Raw genomic sequence first — 21,243 nt, 5'->3', positions numbered from 1 at the left:
TATAAGCCAAAGGGGGAAATACAGCAGCTACTGGAAAATTTCAAAAATTAAAACGGCCGGAATGTTTGCGGGCAGTGCGCGGCAAGCCCACGGAACCAATTATAATCTATGGGGCCCGTGTGCTTGAACTGCAAAGCGCTTGCACTTGCATTTGTCCGGGAGGGTCCTCATGCGGACTCCTTACGGATGGAACACATCAGCATGTGTGAACAGGCCCTTACAGACCCGGCATCCGGACCCGGCATACAGACACCGGGGTGGGTGCCGGGGACGCAGCATTGCCACGCTACTGCCAGGAGCATGGCGATGCAGTACAGTTCAGTCTGCAGAAGTACTTACGGTACTTCTGCTAGCACGCCAGGCAGCAGACACACGCCGGGTGTGGGCCTGAGCTTACGTGGCCACGTCACCCGGCGTGTGATGGAGCAGTGGGGGGGGGGGGGGGGGGGGGGGGCGGGGTCTGCGTTCCTGGCCTGCTAGCAGAAAATTACCGTAATGACTCTAGTATAAGGTGAGAGGGAGTTACTGTGGAAGTTGCATAGCAGGAAAGTAAACCAAATAAACAAATGCAGAAGATACCAGGAGCTCCCAGAGACACCCAGACATCACTCAAAACAAAGCTAAAGGTATATGGGTGCATTTATTAACCCATTATTAGCACTAACACAATTTTTTTTTTTTTCAATCAAACCATTTTTGCACGGAAAATCCCTATATGTCAAGTTCTGTTGCTGCAATGTAGCATCAGTACCTTGAAGTTAGACTCCCCATCAAGACTTGCTGTAGTAACAGTGCAGGTACCATCTTCAAAGCTGGAGGACAGCAGGATAAGGTCACATGGGAAGGTCTCGTTGTCTCTCACTTCTACTATGTCGCCAACCTGTAATGGAATGAAAACATAATTGAGCTGAGTAGGTAGCAAAGGGCGAGATAGCAAGAGACATAGGGAGGGAGAGAAGAAGGAAGTAGGGATGGAGAGTGAGAATAAGGAAGGAGGGAGGGAGAGAGAGAGAGAAGAAGGAAGGACGGAGGGAAGGAGGAAGATTAATTAAATAAACAAATGCAGAAGACACCAGGAGCTCCTATAGACACCCAGAAAACACTCAAAACACGGCTAAAAGGTATATGGGTGTATTTATCAACCCATTAATAGCACTGACCGACATTTAAAAAATGCAAATTAGAAGCTTGGAGCAAAGAAAGTGTTGCCATTTCCCAAAGAGGTCATTGACAACCCCCTCATTGCTCCAAAGAGATAATTTGCATATTGACAAAACCAAAGATACTCGTCAATGGAGTGACCTATTCACAGGGGTAACCCCCACTTGTGTCAGGTGACACTAATCTATATATTTGCAGGGCTGGGTGGATATACTGTGTTCAGGGGACAGACTCCCTTTAAGCAGAATCCAGCCAAGATGGAGTATTTCAGCTCAAGATAATCTTCAGTGTTCTCGAATGTATTTCTACAAGACAATCTCAAGAACACATAGGCGATCCTGCAGACTGAAACAGCGGGGGTAAATATTCTAGCTTTCTTGAATTTTTTATTTGTAGATTTTAGTGTTCATTTAAGCTAGCCTAAGGCTATATTTATAGGCGACTAGTGGATTATATGAGGACATCTCTTCAAGGGTCCATCAGCAAAGACAGATTTTAAGTAGTTCACTTTTAAGCCTTTGAAATGACCAAGTATTGTCTAGCGAACGTAAAGCGGCTTTACTGCAGCTAAGCCTATTTTATACAGTAGTGTCACACTTTAATGTGTCATGGGGGGGGAGCGAAGTTAATCGAAGTTTCTTGAAGACTCGTATCCCCAAAGCAAAACTGACATTAGGAATCTGACAGCAGAAAATTGCCTGTTCAGAATTTTATAGCCAGTTATGCTCCAAGCATAGGAATTCTGATTCAATGCTGAATAATACATGAACATGAAATACATTATTAAACAAAGGGCAAACCGAGAAAAAAAAAAATACATCCTTACAATGATGTTCAATATTGTTCTGTAACTTAGAGATTTTTCAGTTTCATTTTAAACTTAAAGAGTCTCTGCCTTGAAAATGACAAGGAATAAGCAGGAGCATCGGTGATCGGTCGGGGAAGGGTTAAACTAGCAACTGCTTACAGATCCCAGAGAACCTGGCGGGTTGCAAAGATAACCAGAGACAATTTTTTACGGTTCTTTTTAAAGTCTACCACAAGTTCTAAAAGACGTGCACCGGTACAAGAAACTTTGTAATATATCTTATTTAAGAAATAGGTTTTCTTCTTCACTCTTCAGACTTTCTCCATATTATTCCATGAAGAGAGGAGGAATAGGAACAGGGCTACTAGTAAAGACACTCACATAATTGTTGCTGCTACACCCTGCTACTCTGTATTCTTTTAGCAATGCTGGGTTGTAGATAAGAGGCTACCAGTACATAGAATGAGGCAATAAATCAATAAACTAGCTACAGCAACCTCCTACTCTCCCTTCTTCGTTTGAGGCTGAATACAGCTGACCTATATGACTGTGTAGTTTGATCACTTCGCCTTGAGTTCTGATCCCTAAATCATACCCCCATTTAAGGCTACAGGGGAGCTGGCTCTATAAAGTTCATTAATGGGATTACTGTCACAAAAATCCCTGCTCTTATGACTATCGCTTTTATTATTCTCTTAGGCTGTAATCACATCTGCAATTATTGTATCAGTTTTGGGTGAAGCCAGAAGAGTATTCAAAAGGAATGGAGAGTATATAAAGGGAAGGACTTCTCCTTCTCCTTCCTGCTGGATCCTCTTCTGGCTCACAATCCTCGCATCCCATATATTTTAAGCCATAAATGTAAATGTGAATTGCTCTGTACTTGGTAAAACAGATCATAATCAGATCAGCAGGATTTAGCACTGGCACCCCCACTGATCAGCTGTTCAAAGTGGCCAGGAAGGTCATGCTCATTGATCACCTGACCTGTATACAGTTCATGCACAAACGCTATACATGTTTATGGCAGTGTGCTTGGAAACAGTGAAAAAGCTGTGGCATTCATCTGTCCTCTTCAAAGAGCTGTTCGGTGTGGGTCCCAACAAGAGTGAGACACCCTCTGATCTGATACTGAAGGCCAATTCGGAACTATGTGGAAATTTCGCTTTACATGTGGGTACTTTTACATCTTCCTTCGAATAATTCAAGATGTAGAAAGCTTTGCACACCCGTCAGGTTCTCCTGATGCGAGACTAAAACGATTTTATAGCATCATATACTGACTGCAGACACAAGTAGGTCCATATTAGGATTCTGATATCTGCATCTGGACTAGACTACTGCACTACAGTAATAAATACCTTAATCTTCTCGCTCTCCTTCTTGACACGCTTAGAATTTTCAATAATGTACACTGTGCTCTTATTGACTTCATTGTCTGCTCGATGTCGAAGCCAGTCCTCATAGCCCTAATGCAAAAAATACAATGAATAGGTCTTATAGAAGGACACAGATTCTAGGACTCGACCCAATATCAGAGACATTGCTGGAAAGCATCATCTGTGTATCACGAATCTTTTACCCCTTCCCTCTGATGAGCTGGAGGGATGAGATTTATGATACACAGCCTGCAACTGTCAGAAAGGGGGGGAAAAAACACCTTTCAGTGTAAAACTGCAATTGGCGAGCAACATGTAGTCAAGGAGGGATTGTGTGCAGGAGGTTGTGGAACGAAATGTGAGGGCACAGACAGAGGATGGGAATAATTGGAAGCTTGTGTGTATAGACATGTTGTGAACAACTCTTCATGGCGGTCAGACCCGGATAGAGAAGCAAAGGGAAGCGTAGACATTTGGCTGATCGTTGCAAAAAGTTGTGCACCAGGTCCTGCGTGTCTTTACTTATACCCCTGCCAGCAAAGTAACCATTTTTCAAGGGGAAACAGAATAAATACGCCAGAGATTTTACTATATGGAGCACCAACTAATTTCATAGACCCCCAATCCGTTTAACATATGGGGGTTGAAATCACAGTGAAACTCCATGTATAAAGATTTTGCTTCAAATCTGCAATGAATAAGCTGCAAAATCTGATCACACAAATAAAGCAAAAGAAAAAAAAAAAAAATCTGCCTGTGGGCAGGTATCCTAAAAATGAAATGTATCAGCGTACCTGAGGGCCCTGGTTTTGATGTAGCAATTAACTATTTAATGACTGTTTCGGAGTTACCGTATATACTCGAGTATAAGTCGACCCGAATATAAGCCGACCCTAATTTTACCACAAAAAATGGGGAAAACTTATAGACTTGAGTATAAGCCGAGGGGGGAAAATGCATGACATTCTGTTTGTGCTCATGTTAATCCTAGCCGGCTTCAGGCCTATATGGTATTATCTCAGATGTCACGTGGTCAGGGATATTACCATATAGGCCCAAAGCCTGTGGTAGCAGTAATAGCCTGTTACTGCTAGCACAGGCTTTGGGCCTGTATGGCAAGAGGCTGCTACTGCTACCATAAGGCTTTGGGCCTGTATGATAATGCCCCAGACGTCTTTCACTGCGGACCAGTCATGCGACATTTTCAATTACCGTATTGACCCAAGTATAAGCCGAGGCGCACTTTTTCAGCACAAAAACGGTTTATACTCGAGTATATACGGTAATTCCCATATAGCCTCCACAATGTACAGTGACCATTGCTTGCGGCTTACTGACTTTTTTCCAGCTCCTTACCTGTTTGATGGCGGTAACTGTGATGACAAAGAAAAGAGGAAGGCCACTTGTCACCGGGCTTGTTGGTGTATCAACAATCGCCTATGGAGAAGAGGACAACAATGTCATTATTCTAGAGGATTACACAAGCAGAGAGACAAAGAGCAAACAAAAACATTACCACATTCACAGGCCACTGCCAAAAAAACTAGACAGAGAGGGCTGTAATAGACATTTACAAAACTCTTACACCAAGTCTTAGGCAAGGGCCCTTGTTGGGAAAACGGTAGAAACACAGAGTCTGCAAAGTGGATGGGATACTGACTAATCCCATACACATTGCAGAAAAAAATCTGCGGCGGAAAAGCTGCAGTTTCAAAACCGCTGACATTAATTCCAGCGATTCACTAGGTGTGGCCTTAGCCTAAAAGGATTATTTCCATATTATAATGTAGTGTCGTATCACTAAGATACATGAAAGAGTTTATGCTGCTGTTTCCTTCACTGTCGAGGAAAGGAGTAGCTAAGTGTTAGCGTTGACTATGGAGGTGGATTCTACCTTAAATTGGCGCCAAATTCTACCTCCTGTTGCTGCGGAGAAAAGCCATTTTGGTTTTCCAGCATAGGAGGCTAGCGTAAAATGGAAGAGGAATTGAGGCAAAAGTCAAAAGTGAAGGAAAAGTGCGGCTAAACCAAAGATGTAGAAATTTAATCTCCCGAGCCAGAAGTCTTTATAAGATGGAAAACCCCTTTAATTAAAGTCTTTGGAACTCCATTAACTGCTACAAATGGAAATCTGTCCCATAATTTTTAGACGGAACACTTTTCTTTGGCGTGGTATGATATTACACATAGGATAATGTATAACAAAGAATGATCTGAAACGGCAAAAATTTACTCAATGGACATCCATTATATGGCTTCAAATACGCACGTATATGCTTGCCTCCTAGTCAACGTATTAGACTGGGTACGCTAAATTTTGACATGACTGGGAGATAATCCACCCGAGGTGTTTAACATTGGCTTATACCCCTCCTCAATCACTTGCATGCTCAGCCTACCAAACCCAAGTGTGCATGTGTATGGGTAATCCGGGGGAATAGCTGTCTGATGAAGAAGTGTTTGGCTGACAGGTACTGAAGATTAAATCTTGCCCCTGCCTGTCGTAAATCTGTCTGACCCAGAAGTCAGGTAAATTGTATACCAAAAATGTCAGCAATTCACCATTGTACACCCATCTAGATTAGAGACTCTTGCAGGCACAACAAGATGTAAAGCGAGACAAACAGGAACCGGTGACCTTTTCTGTACCTGGACAATAGTGTTTCTTACGTGTGTTCTGCTGGCTTTTCACGAATATGACCCGTACATAGATCAGTACATGGAAACTATCACTGCCCAGGCTACAAGTACCCCAAAGTGCTGTTAGCTGTAAGGACTGATCTGCTACCATTTATCCCCTGTCCATAGAGTTGGAAATAAGTGTCCGATTACAGATGGCCGACCACTTTGACACTCCGCGACTACAGAAACAGGGCCCCTGTATCCTCTGAGCTAATAGAGTGCATGAGACCCCTCTCTATTAACTTCTGTGGGACTGACAGAGCAAGTTCTCAAGTTGCCGGTGGCTCCAGCAATCAGATGGTTAATTCAGTAGTCCGTCATCTGTATGAAAAACAAATTTTTGCAGCCGGACAACCCTCTAATAAAAGTCCAACCGACCTTGCTTTGGAATACGTTGGCGATACAAATAACGAATGTTATTATTAACCATAAATTCTGCAACAAAGTCTGCGAATGTCTAATATTTACTTAGTCCATGTACCACAGAAGCTTAAAGAAAACACCTAGTACGAAAATATTGGCTAAATTAGCAATGTTTTATGTAGGCCATAAAGTAAAGTGTGAAGTCAGCGTCTGCCAAATCCAGAAATGAGTTGTCAGTGTTCTAGTGCAAGCGCGAAGATTAATAAGTGGCTTGCAACGAACACTACATTAATTCACATAGAGAAGACGCGATACACTTCAGGACTTCTCCCATCATTGTCTTATACGACGTGCCAATAAGACCAGTTATAATGAGGTCAGTGGGGGGTTCGCATCTGGTACCCCGATGATCTACAGAGCAAGCAATTATACAGAATATATACAGGATTCAGTAGTACAGGACATTTTCCATACATTTCAATCAGTTGCCGCATTCCCTAATAAACCCAAGAACAGGAGGCTTGTGTGATGATTTTTCACACCTGAGAATTACAGTAAATTATTTAGGATTAGCAGGTCAGTGAAAATGTACGCACCAGGATTTACGCCATTACAGTGCCTAAGACAGGTGTAAGATATGAGAAGTCCGCATATACATTACTAAGGCCTGGTTCACATCTGCGTCCGAGCCATTCCGTTCCTCTATCCGTATAAAATATGTTGAGAGAAAAGCAGAAACCGAGTGGAAAGCACATGGACTCCATTATAGTCTATGGGGTCCATGGGTTTCCTTAGGTAACCGCTTTCTTTTTTTCTACGGATAGGTTTCCGTTTGGGCGGGGGCCCCAAAGCGGACTCCCCGAACGTAAACACGAGCGCAGATGTGAACCAGGATTAAGAGCCTAGCCCTCATCCAGCTAGAGCTCAGATCTAACGCCTCAGATTTATTCTACAAGTGGAGAATCTGCCAAAATTTAATCTCAGGACAAGTGGTCTTAGTCTAAGGCAGTGATGGCGAACCAATGGCACGCGTGCGGTCGCCCTGATCGCTCACTAATGGGGAATCCGGTACAGGAGTGATCGCTGCCTTCAGCTGGTTGCGCAAATGCACATCGTACCACGCGGCCTACACTGGCTACAGACTGTGACCTCTGCACCGGCGCGGATGTTATGACGTAAGTCATCAGCGCGCGCAGTGAACAGAAGAGAGGATGCCCGGCAGCTCTTCAGGTAAGTATATTTATTTTTGTGTACTGTCTGGGGAGGGGGCTACTGTGGACCATTTATGCTGTCTGGGGAGGGGATCTACTGTGGAGTATAATCCTGTGTGGGGGCCACTGTGGGGTAGATTGTACCGTGTGTGGGGGCCACTGCAGGGCAGAATGTACTGTGTTTGGGGGCCACTTCGGGGCAGATTGTACTATGTGTGGGTGCCACTATGGGGCTGATGGTACTGTGTGTGTGGGCCACTGCGGGGCAGATCGTACTGTGTGTGGAGGCCACAGTGGGGCAGATTGTACTGTGTGGGGTCCCCTCACTACTTACATCACACAGTATCTGTTTTATAGCAGACATGATATTAGTACATGCCGTAATAACATTGCGCGGTCACTATAAAACAGATCCTATGTAATGTAAATAGTGAACATTAATTGATCAAAAGAAAAAAAATGCAGAGACCTTTATCTTTCAGTACAATCTCTGTACAGTCCCAGTCACACGACTGTCATTTGTGGCTCCATAATTGTCCGCAATTGTGGATCCACAGAGTTTTATGGTTAAATTGCTGTGTTGCCACTCTGCGATAATTTATTGGGTTTTGGTTTGCAGTTTGGGCACTTGGTCTCAAAAAGGTTTGCCATCACTGGTCTACGGGGGGGGAGTGTGGGTTTATACTCAGACCTTCACTAATCAGGGAACGTAAACGTCCCCCATTTCGGACGGAGAAACACACAGTACGTTCCATTCATTTCAAAGGGGGTACAGGAGAAAGCTGAAGTACAGCGCTTGGTTATCTCCAACACTCCCATCGATCTACTTCATCCCCCGTTCTGGACATCAGGGGCCTGAACGGTTGAACTCCACTGATCTGCATGTGATCCCCTACCCTATGGACCCCTATAACAATAAAAAGAATAAAACTGTAAACTCATAACGTACCTGAACCAAAAAAATGATGAGAAAATAAAAATTTGCAATTCTTCTAAACTGCTCGAAGAGGTTTTTGGGGATAAAATTCCACACTGTGTACTGCAAAGAAAAAGGAGGAAACATCAGAATATTTAAAAGTTACAAAACCTAGAGCCAAATATCAATTTACAATGTACTGAACAGACATGTTGAGAATCATTCCATGTCTATGGCCAGATTGCACCAGACACGCCAGAACGCAGCATGGCACAGCTTGGATTTTTAAGGCAACCTTTCCAAATGTTAAGACTAGCTGCCAACCTCAGTTACTATACCCCCCACAACAGACTACATAATACATTTGCTTTCCAGCTTTTATGTTCTCTGACGGTTCATCATTGATTAGAATACATATTTGATGGTCTTTTAAATCGGCTTCAGCCTTCAGAGCAGCGCTCCCATGTAATGAATCATGTCGCAAGCACTCAGTATAGGCCCTGATCTTACTCATTCCACATCTAGCACGTCAGGCGGGTATACGCTGCACGCAGATCCTTACAGATAATAGAGATGTAGGCTACAGTTACATCGCCATTTAATGCACTTTGCTTTTGATGAATATTCCTCAAAAGACAAAGCAGTGGCATGATGCTCTATTTCCTCCATCCATTCCATGCATGGATACTCCGTGATGAAAGACTCGACACAGGAACCACACGATGCTGGAAAGAATAGGCACAGGCATAAAGGCAATGTGTCATCAGAACAGGACTTACTTTATCTTATACATCATTGTAAAGAATTGGTTTTTTTTCATGCCCATGCCTTTCCATATTTAAGGGGAATAAATCAGCAGTGTTATATTTATGAAAAAAGTAAAATATAGCAAATATGGAAAAAAAAATAAAAATAAAAAAAATCTTTGAAATTCTTAAAAATGTAATAGACTGCAAAGGTCTCTGCACACAGAAGAACAGGATACTTTCATAGACAATGAAATACAAATAATGTGTATACCCAATCCAGAATATAAGGGGTAAATAGCTGATCACTGTGGCCTCAGAATGACTAGAGCAGGTCCCCAAGAAACTGGCCCAATGACTAGAGCAGGTCCTCAAGGAACTGGACCAATGACTAGAGCAGGTCCTCAAGGAACTGGACCAATGACTAGAGCAGGTCCTCAAGGAACTGGCCCAATGACTACAGCAGGTCCTCAAGGAACTGGCCCAATGACTAGAGCAGGTCCTCAAGGAACTAGCCCAATGACTAGAGCAGGTCCCCAAGGAACTGGCCCAATGACTAGAGCAGGTCCCCAAGGAACTGGCCCAATGACTAGAGCAGGTCCCCAAGGAACTGGCCCAATGACTAGAGCAGGTCTCCAAGGAACTGGCCCAATGACTAGAGCAGGTCCTCAAGAAACTAGTCCAATGACTAGAGCAGGTCCCTAAGGAACTGGCCCAATGACTAGAGCAGGTCCCCAAGGAACTGGCCCGATGACTAGAGCAGGTCCTCAAGGAACTGGCCCAATGACTAGAGCAGGTCCTCAAGGAACTGGCCCAATGACTAGAGCAGGTCTCCAAGGAACTAGCCCAATGACTAGAGCAGGTCCCCAAGGAACTGGCCCAATGACTAGAGCAGGTCCTCAAGGAACTGGCCCAATGACTAGAGCAGGTACTCAAGGAACTGGCCCAATGACTAGAGCAGGTCCCCAAGGAACTGGCCCAATGACTAGAGCAGGTCCTCAAGGAACTGGCCCAATGACTAGAGCAGGTCTCCAAGGAACTGGCCCAATGACTAGAGCAGGTCCTCAAGAAACTAGTCCAATGACTAGAGCAGGTCCCTAAGGAACTGGCCCAATGACTAGAGCAGGTCCCCAAGGAACTAGCCAAATGAATAGAGCAAGTCCCCAAGGAACTAGCCCAATCACTAGAGCAGGTCCCCAAGGAACTGGCCCAATGACTAGAGCAGGTCCCCAAGGAACTGGCCCAATGACTAGAGCTGGTCTCCAAGGAACTGGCCCAATGTCTAGAGCAGGTCCTCAAGGAACTGGTCCAATGACTAGAGCAGGTCCCCAAGGAACTAGCCCAATGACTAGAGCAGGTCTCCAAGGAACTGGCCCAATGACTAGAGCAGGTCTCCAAGGAACTGGCCCAATGACTAGAGCTGGTCTCCAAGGAACTGGCCCAATGTCTAGAGCAGGTCCTCAAGGAACTGGCCCAATGACTAGAGCAGGTCCCCAAGGAACTGGCCCAATGACTAGAGCAGGTCTCCAAGGAACTAGCCCAATGACTAGAGCAGGTACTCAAGGAACTGGCCCAATGACTAGAGCAGGTCCTCAAGGAACTGGCCCAATGACTAGAGCAGGTCCTCAAGGAACTGGCCCAATGACTAGAGCAGGTACTCAAGGAACTGGCCCAATGACTAGAGCAGGTCCCCAAGGAACTAGCCAAATGAATAGAGCAAGTCCCCAAGGAACTAGCCCAATCACTAGAGCAGGTCCCCAAGGAACTGGCCCAATGACTAGAGCAGGTCCCCAAGGAACTGGCCCAATGACTAGAGCAGGTCCCCAAGGAACTGGCCCAATGACTAGAGCAGGTCCCCAAGGAACTGGCCCAATGACTAGAGCAGGTCCCCAAGGAACTGGCCCAATGACTAGAGCAGGTACTCAAGGAACTGGCCCAATGACTAGAGCAGGTCCTCAAGGAACTAGCCAAATGAATAGAGCAAGTCCCCAAGGAACTAGCCCAATCACTAGAGCAGGTCCCCAAGGAACTGGCCCAATGACTAGAGCAGGTCCCCAAGGAACTGGCCCAATGACTAGAGCAGGTCCCCAAGGAACTGGCCCAATGACTAGAGCAGGTCCCCAAGGAACTGGCCCAATGACTAGAGCTGGTCTCCAAGGAACTGGCCCAATGTCTAGAGCAGGTCCTCAAGGAACTGGTCCAATGACTAGAGCAGGTCCCCAAGGAACTAGCCCAATGACTAGAGCAGGTCTCCAAGGAACTGGCCCAATGACTAGAGCAGGTCTCCAAGGAACTGGCCCAATGACTAGAGCTGGTCTCCAAGGAACTGGCCCAATGTCTAGAGCAGGTCCTCAAGGAACTGGTCCAATGACTAGAGCAGGTCCCCAAGGAACTGGCCCAATGACTAGAGCAGGTCTCCAAGGAACTAGCCCAATGACTAGAGCAGGTCTCCAAGGAACTAGCGCAATAACTAGGGCAGGTCCTCAAGGAACTGGCTCAATGACTAGAGCAGGTCCTCAAGGAACTGGTACAATGACTATTATTATTATTGTTTATTTATATAGCACCATTAATTCCATGGTGCTTTACATTTGGAACTGGAAATGGACTAGAAATGGAAATGGACTGGAAATGACTAGAGCAGGTCCCCAAGGAACTGGCACAATGACTAGAGCATTGTCTCTAACACAGTTCCTCATGGTGGGACAAGAGGATTGCTGTCAGAGTCAAAGTCTATAGAACTGATGGCGACAGCAAAGTACAGCACTTGGCATTCCCTTAGGCCCCGTGCCTCACCATCTGGGGGAGAGGCAATTTTTCTACAGAGTGCACTAGATTGACACTCAAAATGACATCCAAGTGTCTTCTGTGATGTACTTACCTCTACGGGCAATTCCACAGGCCAGGAATGGACCTGCTCTATATTCATCAGAATGGTATGGCCCATTAGATTATCCTTATGAGGGCCCCAATCTAAGGAGGCCTTACACAGTAAGTAGTATGTGCAACCACTGCTTCATTCAAACAGGACTCTATCACATGAGCGGTGTGGGATCCTAAAATATCATACAACCTGTCCCTTTAAAGAGCATTTGACAGCTCTCCTGACCCGTCTGCATTTACGATGTCCATACATATGAACATTGCTCAATGTATGTACATGGATCTAGTAGGTACACAGATGTCCCAAGTCTCCCCAATGTCAGCAGTTAGTGGAGAGAAGTAAGTGTACGGCCACCGTATAGGATTGCTACAATTATTTGGTCTACAAGAATACTTCTGTCTCCATAGGAGAATTTGGACAATAAGGACATGATGGTAAAACATCCAATATAAAACTTTGCAGGGAATTTAACATGATGACCAATAATTATATGAGTAAAAATGATTGTTTTCACCAATGAAAGCAAAACACGCCAGCCACAATGGTTTCTGATCATAAACCACCGTAAAGCCCTGTATTGTTGCCAACCTCATTGAGGACACAATACAGTAAAAGGTATAGAGACAAGCGTCTGCCGCCCGCCTATTGTGCCTTGTAATTGTCTCATCTGGTAATAGGAGGCAGCGCAAGTGATCAATCATGTCTGCCAGACACATGGTGAATTATGTATAAATCCTATTCGCAGTCTTCCAATACCAGCCCAAGTCTATTATACCGCCTGATGTAACATCTCCCCTAATAAATGTAATAACCGGAGCAGAACTAATGTAACGTCCTAAACTTCAGGAAAAGAACCTGCGGCCTTATACTAATAAGACTTAGTGTGCAGGATTACAATGACAATTCGGGAGCTTCTACTCTTATAACTTTCTGTTCGGCTGTTCCTCAGTTATTCCTATTAGAAATTTGGGAATAAATCAACGTTTGGGTGATAAATGTGAGGGCGTGTTCTTAGACCGTCAGATGCTGTCCAATCAGTGCCAGGCTGTGGAGGGACACACCCCTTTTTGACAAGAGGAACTATAAGACGCACTCATTTTTTTCCCGGAGGAATAACAGAGGAACGACACAAAGTTATAAAAACAGATGTAGTTGAGTATTTCCTACACAGAGGCGAGCGGACAGGTCCTCTATAAACATTTCCTGTACCTGTATACTAAATGGACTCTGTTTATTGGAACAGAAATTGTATATCCTGGAAAATCTACATTTAGTAAAAGCAAAGATAAAAACAGTTTTAGAAAAATAAACTTTATATTACACCATCAGGTTAAACCTGGCAATGGATCAGTGCAGGCCGCACGCTGGGGAATAGCACAGGATCTCTCCGCTTTAGATCTCTACTTTATAAAGCACCGCCATGGGGGAGACATTCAGGCCTCATACACATCACTGGGGATATTTCAATGGGGTGTCCGATGCGCTCATCTGTTCCAATGATTATGAAGCAGGTCATATCCTGATCCATGACATCGAAAAGGAACCCTCAGGTACAAAATAACGCTGGGTTCACACCTGCACTTTGGTCTCCGTTCTCAGGATTCCGTCTTTTGCAGACAGAAGACGGAAACCTGTCAGACCGTGTCCGTGCCGTGAGCGCCGGTGAGCGTTTTGTGCTCTCTGCAGCGAAATCGTTTTGTTTTTTTTTTGACTGGACACAAAGTCCTGCATGTTCGACTTTGTGTCCAGTTAAAAAAAAAAAAAAAAGTTTGGCTGTGGAGAGTATAAGATGCTCACCAGCGCTCATGGCCGGACACTTTTCAAACCCATTCAAATGAATGGGTTTGAAAAATGCCTGCAGGTTTCCTGCCCAGCTTCATGCAAGAAATGGAAACCTGCATAACGGAGATCCCGGGCGCAGAAGTGAACGAGCCCTAACCAAAATAAAATACAGCCTAACTTCAGACAAGACATGAAACAAAAACCCTGCTCATCCGAGCACTAACTTAAACAGTATGAATCTAACTATACAAATGGCTTACTACCAGCCACACGAACAAACTAAATAGCACAGTACGGTCTCACCAGACTCTCAGTATCTCAGCACAGACCCAGGCGCCTCTTCTCGCTTCCAGGATCTGCCCAGAAGTGCAGGCTCTGCACAGAACAGAGCCCAAGTCCCACACCTGGGATTGAGGCCTACTCAAGACCCGCCCTGGTCAACACAAGTCAAAAACCTTGGCTGCACTTGAGCCTCATTTTATAGGGAAAATGTTTTTTAGGGGTTTTTTTTATCGAAAATGTTCATCTACTTGTCTATGGTGTCCTGACTAACATCTCCTACAACGTGCTGTGACCGGTCTGAGGTCAAGACACGAAAATACACAGAAGCCGAGATCAGATCAGGGTATTACGTCAGACAGTCTTTAGCTGATCTGCGGAGATCATGGCCCCACGTGACGCTCAGCTTGTAAAGCATCACTTCTGGCTCCAGGCTTTCATAGGTCTGTTTATGTAACGCCATGTAAGTATGCGACTACCTCCAGAGAGTCCTGTCTGCACCTCATCTCTGTATGTAGTATATATAAATTATTTGGTCTAGTACAGGCTATAAAAGAACCTTCCGGTAAAGCGCATAGCTCAATACAAACCCAGTTACTGATAAATCAATCTGTGTAATGTGGAGTTCAGGCCGCAGCTCTACATCTCAGCAACCTGCTATCCTGAATAGGAGAGTATCCGGAATATTGCTTCTCCGGGAATAGAAGCCATCCTAATATCCAGTATATACAATCTGTAGGCCTCATCTCAGGGGCTGGGGCTCGGAATCGGGTCTACATACACTTATGATTAAATATGTATACCATGGACAAGATGTCCGTAAACCAACAGAGACAGGTGAAAGGGAACCTGTAAGCACGAGGAGCTGAGCAGCCTGATATATAGCTTTTTGGGAAAAGATACAGCATAACTAATAAAACCCCCGCTCTGATTCTTATGAGACAACCGCTTTACATGGTCTGGGCAGAGTTTCTGTTTGGTGGAAAAGTGGCTTAAAAGGGTTTTGCCATGAAAGCAAGTGGGGAGTGGACTGCTTAGACCCCCACCGATCAGGAGAACCCCCATCTTTACTCCCTCTGCTCCTCTGGCTGCAAGGTAGAAAGAAAGGGGAGAGAGGGCAGGTAGAGGCAGAAAGCGCAAAGGTGGGCAGGTAGAGAGTGCAAGGGAGGGCAGGTAGAGGCAGAGAGCACAAGAGAGGGCAGGTAGAGAGTGCAAGGGAGGGCAGGTAGAGACAGAGAGCGCAAGGGGGGGAGCAGGTAGAGGCAGAGAGTGCAAGAGAGGGCAGGTAGAGAGTGCAAGGGAGGGCAGGTAGAGACAGAGAGCACAAGAGAGGGCAGGTAGAGAGTGCAAGGGAGGGCAGGTAGAGGCAGAGAGCGCAAGAGAGGGCAGGTAGAGAGTGCAAGGGAGGGCAGGTAGAGGCAGAGAGCACAAGAGAGGGCTGGTAGAGGCAGAGCGCGCAAGAGAGGGCTGGTAGAGGCAGAGAGTGCAAGAGAGGGCAGGTAGAGGCAGAGAGCACTGGTAGAGGCAGAGAGCACAAGAGAGGGCAGGTAGAGAGTGCAAGGGAGGGCAGGTAGAGACAGAGAGCGCAAGGGGGGGAGCAGGTAGAGGCAGAGAGCACTGGTAGAGGCAGAGAGTGCAGGTAGAAGGAAAGAGTGAAAGAGAAGGCTGGTAGAGGCAGAGCGCGCAAGAGAGGGCAGGTAGAGACAGAGAGCGCAAAGGAGGGCAGCTAAAGAGTGCAAGGGAGGGCAGGTAGAGGCAGAGAGCACAAGAGAGGGCTGGTAGAGGCAGAGAGTGCAAGAGAGGGCAGGTAGAGGCAGAGAGCGCAAGAGAGGGCAGGTAGAGGCAGAGAGCACTGGTAGAGGCAGAGTGCAAGAGAGGGCAGGTAGAGAGTGCAAGGGAGGGCAGGTAGAGAGTGCAAGGGAGGGCAGGTAGAGACAGAGAGCGCAAGGGGGGGAGCAGGTAGAGGCAGAGAGCACTGGTAGAGGCAGAGAGTGCAGGTACAAGGAAAGAGTGAAAGAGAAGGCTGGTAGAGGCAGAGCGCGCAAGAGAGGGTAGGTAGAGACAGAGAGCGCAAAGGAGGGCAGCTAAAGAGTGCAAGGGAGGGCAGGTAGAGGCAGAGAGCGCAAGAGAGGGCAGGTAGAGGCAGATAGCGCAAGAGAGGGCAGGTAGAGGCAGAGAGCGCAAGAGAGGGCAGGTAGAGGCAGAGAGCACAAGAGAGGGCAGGTAGAGGCAGAGAGCGCAAGAGAGGGCAGGTAGAGGCAGAGAGCACAAGAGAGGGCTGGTAGAGGCAGAGAGTGCTGGTAGAAGGAAAGAGTGAAAGAGAAGGCTGGTAGAGGCAGAGAGCGCAAGAGAGGGCAGGTAGAGGCAGAGAGCGCAAGAGAGGGCAGGTAGAGGCAGAGAGCGCAAAAGAGGGCAGGTAGAGGCAGAGAGCGCAAGAGAGGGCAGGTAGAGGCAGAGCGCAAGAGAGGGCAGGTAGAGGCAGAGAGCGCAAGAGAGGGCAGGTAGAGGCAGAGAGCGCAAGAGAGGGCAGGTAGAGGCAGAGAGCGCAAGAGAGGGCAGGTAGAGGCAGAGAGCGCAAGAGAGGGCAGGTAGAGGCAGAGAGCGCAAGAGAGGGCAGGTAGAGGCAGAGAGCACAAGGGAGGGCAGGTAGAGGCAGAGAGCACAAGAGAGGGCAGGTAGAGGCAGAGAGCGCAAGAGAGGGCAGGTAGAGGCAGAGAGCACAAGAGAGGGCAGGTAGAGGCAGAGAGCGCAAGGGAGGGCAGGTAGAGGCAGAGAGCACAAGAGAGGGCAGGTAGAGGCAGAGAGTGCAAGAGAGGGCAGGTAGAGGCAGAGAGCGCAAGAGAGGGCAGGTAGAGGCAGAGAGCGCAAGAGAGGGCAGGTAGAGGCAGAGAGCGCAAGAGAGGGCAGGTAGAGGCAGAGGAGACAGAGCGCAAGAGAGGGCAGGTAGAGAGAAAGAGAGTGCAAAAGAGAAATAAAGATAGAGAAAGGAGAGGCAGAAAGAAAAGAGAGAAAAAGAAGTCGGAGAGACATGTGCATATTGTTCAAAGCTTATCTGAAAGAACAGGATGTGACCTCGGGTATTCTAAGGACAACAATCAGAAGGTTTTTGTGTGGGGAAAGGGGAGTGAGAGTTCAGGACTGGTGTAGTTTGGGAACAGCATTGTATTAAGAGACTTTATGATTGTTTGGAGACAATACCTCTCACCTAGTACTGTGTACAGAATAACCTGAGTAGACTATAAAATAAGAGCCATCAGTTATATACTGTCTCCTAACTGAGAAGGATTCCCCCTAAATGATGTTTGCAGGGAAATATCTAATGTGCACGGGACTTCCTGACAGCAGACCTCTTCTCATTTCTGGGAAGGATAGACCTTGTGCACATTGGGCCACATCACACTCTAGTTAATTGGACAGTCCTTTGGTGGACAAAGGTCTTCCACATGCAGCAGCTATAGATACAGGTACCTAGGCTCTAGGCGCTGCTAGACGGAGCAGAATGGGGTTGTTTTGGAGCTACACCCATCTTATTTTACTATAATGATTTAGTTCATAAATGAAACATTTACAGCTTCCTATGTTCTGTCTTTGCATATGAGTAGATGAGCAGATTGGCCAGTATTGCTAGTGTGATCAGAAAGCGGTGACATATACAAGCTGGCAGTAGAAAGTGAGTAGGTGGAGGCATACAGTGCCAGGACGGGTCTAGGCATAAGAGCGTGCAAAATAAGGAGAAATTCTAGGCTTCCCAAATCTACAAATACAAAATAAACATCTGCCCGTCTGAGCTCTAACGAAACATAAGTTGGTTGCCTCATCTATAATAGAAACCAGTTCACGTAGTCTGATAACTCTCAGGGAGCAACGACCTCCTAGGTGGCTTTCCAGCCAAGCTCTGACCCAGTCTTCTAGGAGAGCAGACTTCTTATGCCTCGCTAACAAGGACAACCTAACACCGCTAGGACTAAAGAACAATCTGCGCTTCACCCGTTGAACAAATTTAATCTTTTATTAGTTCGGACACACAACGCGTTTCGGGGCACGGATTTGCCCTTTCTCAAGTGCAATGAACTGAAGTCTCTGCTGTGGATGGCAAGATGTTTACCAACCTACAACAATAGGCAGCTTTTCCCTGTGAAGCATGAGATTTTTCAAAAAACAATCGGACCTGCTCTGTGATGCTCCTGGAGTCAGAGGGGCGCGCTCCTTCTTCTGGATTTCCTCCAGTGTCTTCAGGATTAGGAAAGCGTCAGAAGTCGTCTCATCCTTTGCCTTCATTAACACTGTCTCTTTCTCTCTCTGTCCCTTCCCGTGGTCAGCACGTGCTTCCGGCATCACGTGACCGAAACGCGTTGTGTGTCCGAACTAATAAAAGATTGAATTTGTTCAACGGGTGAAGCGCAGATTGTTCTTTGGTCCTTGCATTGTTTGTCCTCACCACCGGTGACAAGATATCTGCTGCTACAATCCACCCAATGTGGGAACCCCCTATGAAAGGTTCCTAAGCGCTATAAGTAGTTGCGAATGTTTCACAACCCGTCCAGGTGAGAGTTTTAATGTACTTTCATTGTGCTGTCTCTCACCGAAATTACTACACTAGATGCGGATCGGTGCTGCTCTCTTTTTCTTGTTTTTTTTAACCTAACACCACTGGGCTCCTGCAGAAGCGTCCACAAGGTGTGGACTGGAGGAGATGGGAGCGACAAGTCCCACTACCAACCGTCCTGCCGTTTCCTAAAAATCCAGCCCGATGCACGGCACTTAAACAATGATCAGCAAAGCCTAGCTGTTTTGTTGAGAAACAAACTTTCTGGATTTCATCATCTCACCCCTCTAAGCAATCTGGGTGAGATGTACACCCCATCCAGCACCATACCAGCCATCGGCTCACTATAATATATATATATATATATATATATATATATATATATATATATATATATATATATATATATATAATTTATTATTGATTTACATAGATTTTGGACTAAAAATGTTTTTATAATAGGTTTTTATTACAAATTTTGTTATATTTGGCTTCTGCACTTTTACTGTTTTACACTACATTGCAATCTGCAGAAAACGGTTCACAGTGAAATCCATCAAACTGGCTGTCTGATAACTATCTACAACCCCTCTCTCAACTCACCTGAAGAATCTCATAGTTCAACTTTGTTCTGACCATAAATCGGATCATAAGAACATTCGAAAGAGGTTGGAGAGGGGCTAGAAGGAGCCATCAGGAAGGGGAGCCAGAGGGATTTTACTGTGAACTGCATTCTGTACATTGCAAAATAGTGTAAAACAAAAGCAGCAAAAGTCAAATAATGAAAACATTTTTTTTATAAAAAACCGACTACAAAAAATGCTTTTAGTCTGAAACTATAAATATAGAAAAAGGCGCCCATAGCCTTTAAATATTCTAGATCATAAAAACCGTGACATACACTACAGACAATACTGCAGAATGATGAACTGAACAGTAATCTCCAATAACATTATTTTGCTATGAAAAAAGAAAAAGACAAAAAAGGAAACAAAGTAAATCATGCAGCTTATGTAATATAAGACACTGTTCCAACCTTTGATGAGACAATCCTGTTATCACAGAATTTTGGCGCAATATAAGCATCTGTTACTGAAGCTGGCCGATGCCCAACATACACAGTACGGGTTCCCACACGATTTTCTTCTCCGGGACACTGGCAAACGTAAGAAGAAAGATAATGTAAGTGTGCGGCTCTGTAGTCAAACCCATGCAAACCTTCTTCATAGAACAGCGGTAATATTACATTCATTGTATCTTCTACGGGACAGAGGAGACACAGGCACTGCCACATACGATCCTAGGCAAGGCTTTATCCTGAACTGCAAGGTGCAGTGGACGGGAATTATTGGAGTCCGTCCATTTAGGAAATTACAGTTTTTTTTGCAACATGTTTATCCCATCCCTCTGGTTCAGCACAGACAGCAAATTGTATTTTGTCAGGAACAGAAAAAGGAAACTTTTTTTTTTTTTCAATTGCTTAGTGGGAAAAAGGTGGGATGATTTGGCTCTGTACTATTTTTACCCTGGATTACACTTAGGTACCTATAGTACAGTGATGGCAAACCTTTTAGAAACAGAGTGGCCAAACTGCAACCCAAAACCCACTAATTTATCACAAAGTGCCAACAAGGCAATTTAACCTTAATAATGTGCGGACCCACAATTGCAGACAATTACAGATCTGAAAAATATGGTCATACAAATGAGGCTTTATAGAGCTTTCTGCTCCACTATGACCCTGACACAGTCCAATCTGCTTCACAGTGACCCCCACACAGTACAATTTGCTCCACAGTGGTCCCCAAACAGTATAATCTATTCCACGGATGGGTGCTCAAAGAGAGGGCTCTGAGTACTACCTCTGGAACCCGTGCGATAGGTTCACCATCACGGCTATAACATTATCTCAAAAAAAAAAAAAAAAAAAAAAGAAAAAAGTTAAACCAATGTTTAACCCAAAAAAGGGTTAAACCAATGAGCACAAGGCACATGCAGAACTTCACTTCAGAATCATGGAGAGCTTATCATAACCTCTGATAGAGCAGATTGCTTCATCTTTGCCGAAAACTTTGCATTGTGCTGTTCCTCTGTTATGCCCCCCGAATTTTTTTTCCATTAAATTGACAAGTGGAAGTTTCCATTCTACTTACAACGGGGTCAGCACTGAGAGGCCAATATTAAAGTTTTTAGGGACAAGCCCCATTCATAGGGAGAACGTTAACACAAGTTATTCATACATTTCCTAGAGGAGTAACGGAAGGCCAACAAAAAAAGTTCTTAAAATAGGAAAAAGTTGCAGAATTTTTAGTTTTTGTGGAATACAAGCATATATAAAAACCAGACATGTTCGGAGATGAGAAAGGTCTTTAGGGTCTGTTAGGTCCAGAACACTAGTAGTTAAATGATAAATAGATAAATCGCTGACAATAAGGATCTCATATAATATGCATCATTGCGGAAATATAGCACTACACTTTATGACC

At 45.3% G+C, this 21,243-nt stretch overlaps 1 protein-coding gene across 2 annotated transcripts in view; it reads right to left on the bottom strand.

Annotated features, from left to right (window-relative positions):
* Positions 1-21,243, bottom strand: part of ATP11C (ATPase phospholipid transporting 11C (ATP11C blood group)) — a 104,864-nt gene that overhangs the window by 52,656 nt on the left and 30,965 nt on the right. For both annotated transcript variants that reach the window (XM_075260236.1, XM_075260237.1), the window contains exons 2-6: positions 19,794-19,913; positions 8,554-8,643; positions 4,705-4,785; positions 3,331-3,438; positions 752-880 (exon numbers count right to left, since the gene is read on the bottom strand). In XM_075260236.1, the coding sequence (XP_075116337.1) occupies positions 752-880; positions 3,331-3,438; positions 4,705-4,785; positions 8,554-8,643; positions 19,794-19,913 (528 nt within the window). The remainder of the gene's footprint in view (positions 1-751; positions 881-3,330; positions 3,439-4,704; positions 4,786-8,553; positions 8,644-19,793; positions 19,914-21,243) is intronic.

The sequence above is a fragment of the Leptodactylus fuscus genome, chromosome 11, assembly GCF_031893055.1.
Source record: "Leptodactylus fuscus isolate aLepFus1 chromosome 11, aLepFus1.hap2, whole genome shotgun sequence".
Taxonomy (NCBI): Eukaryota; Metazoa; Chordata; class Amphibia; order Anura; family Leptodactylidae; genus Leptodactylus; species Leptodactylus fuscus.
This window is presented reverse-complemented; position numbering and strand designations above follow the sequence as displayed.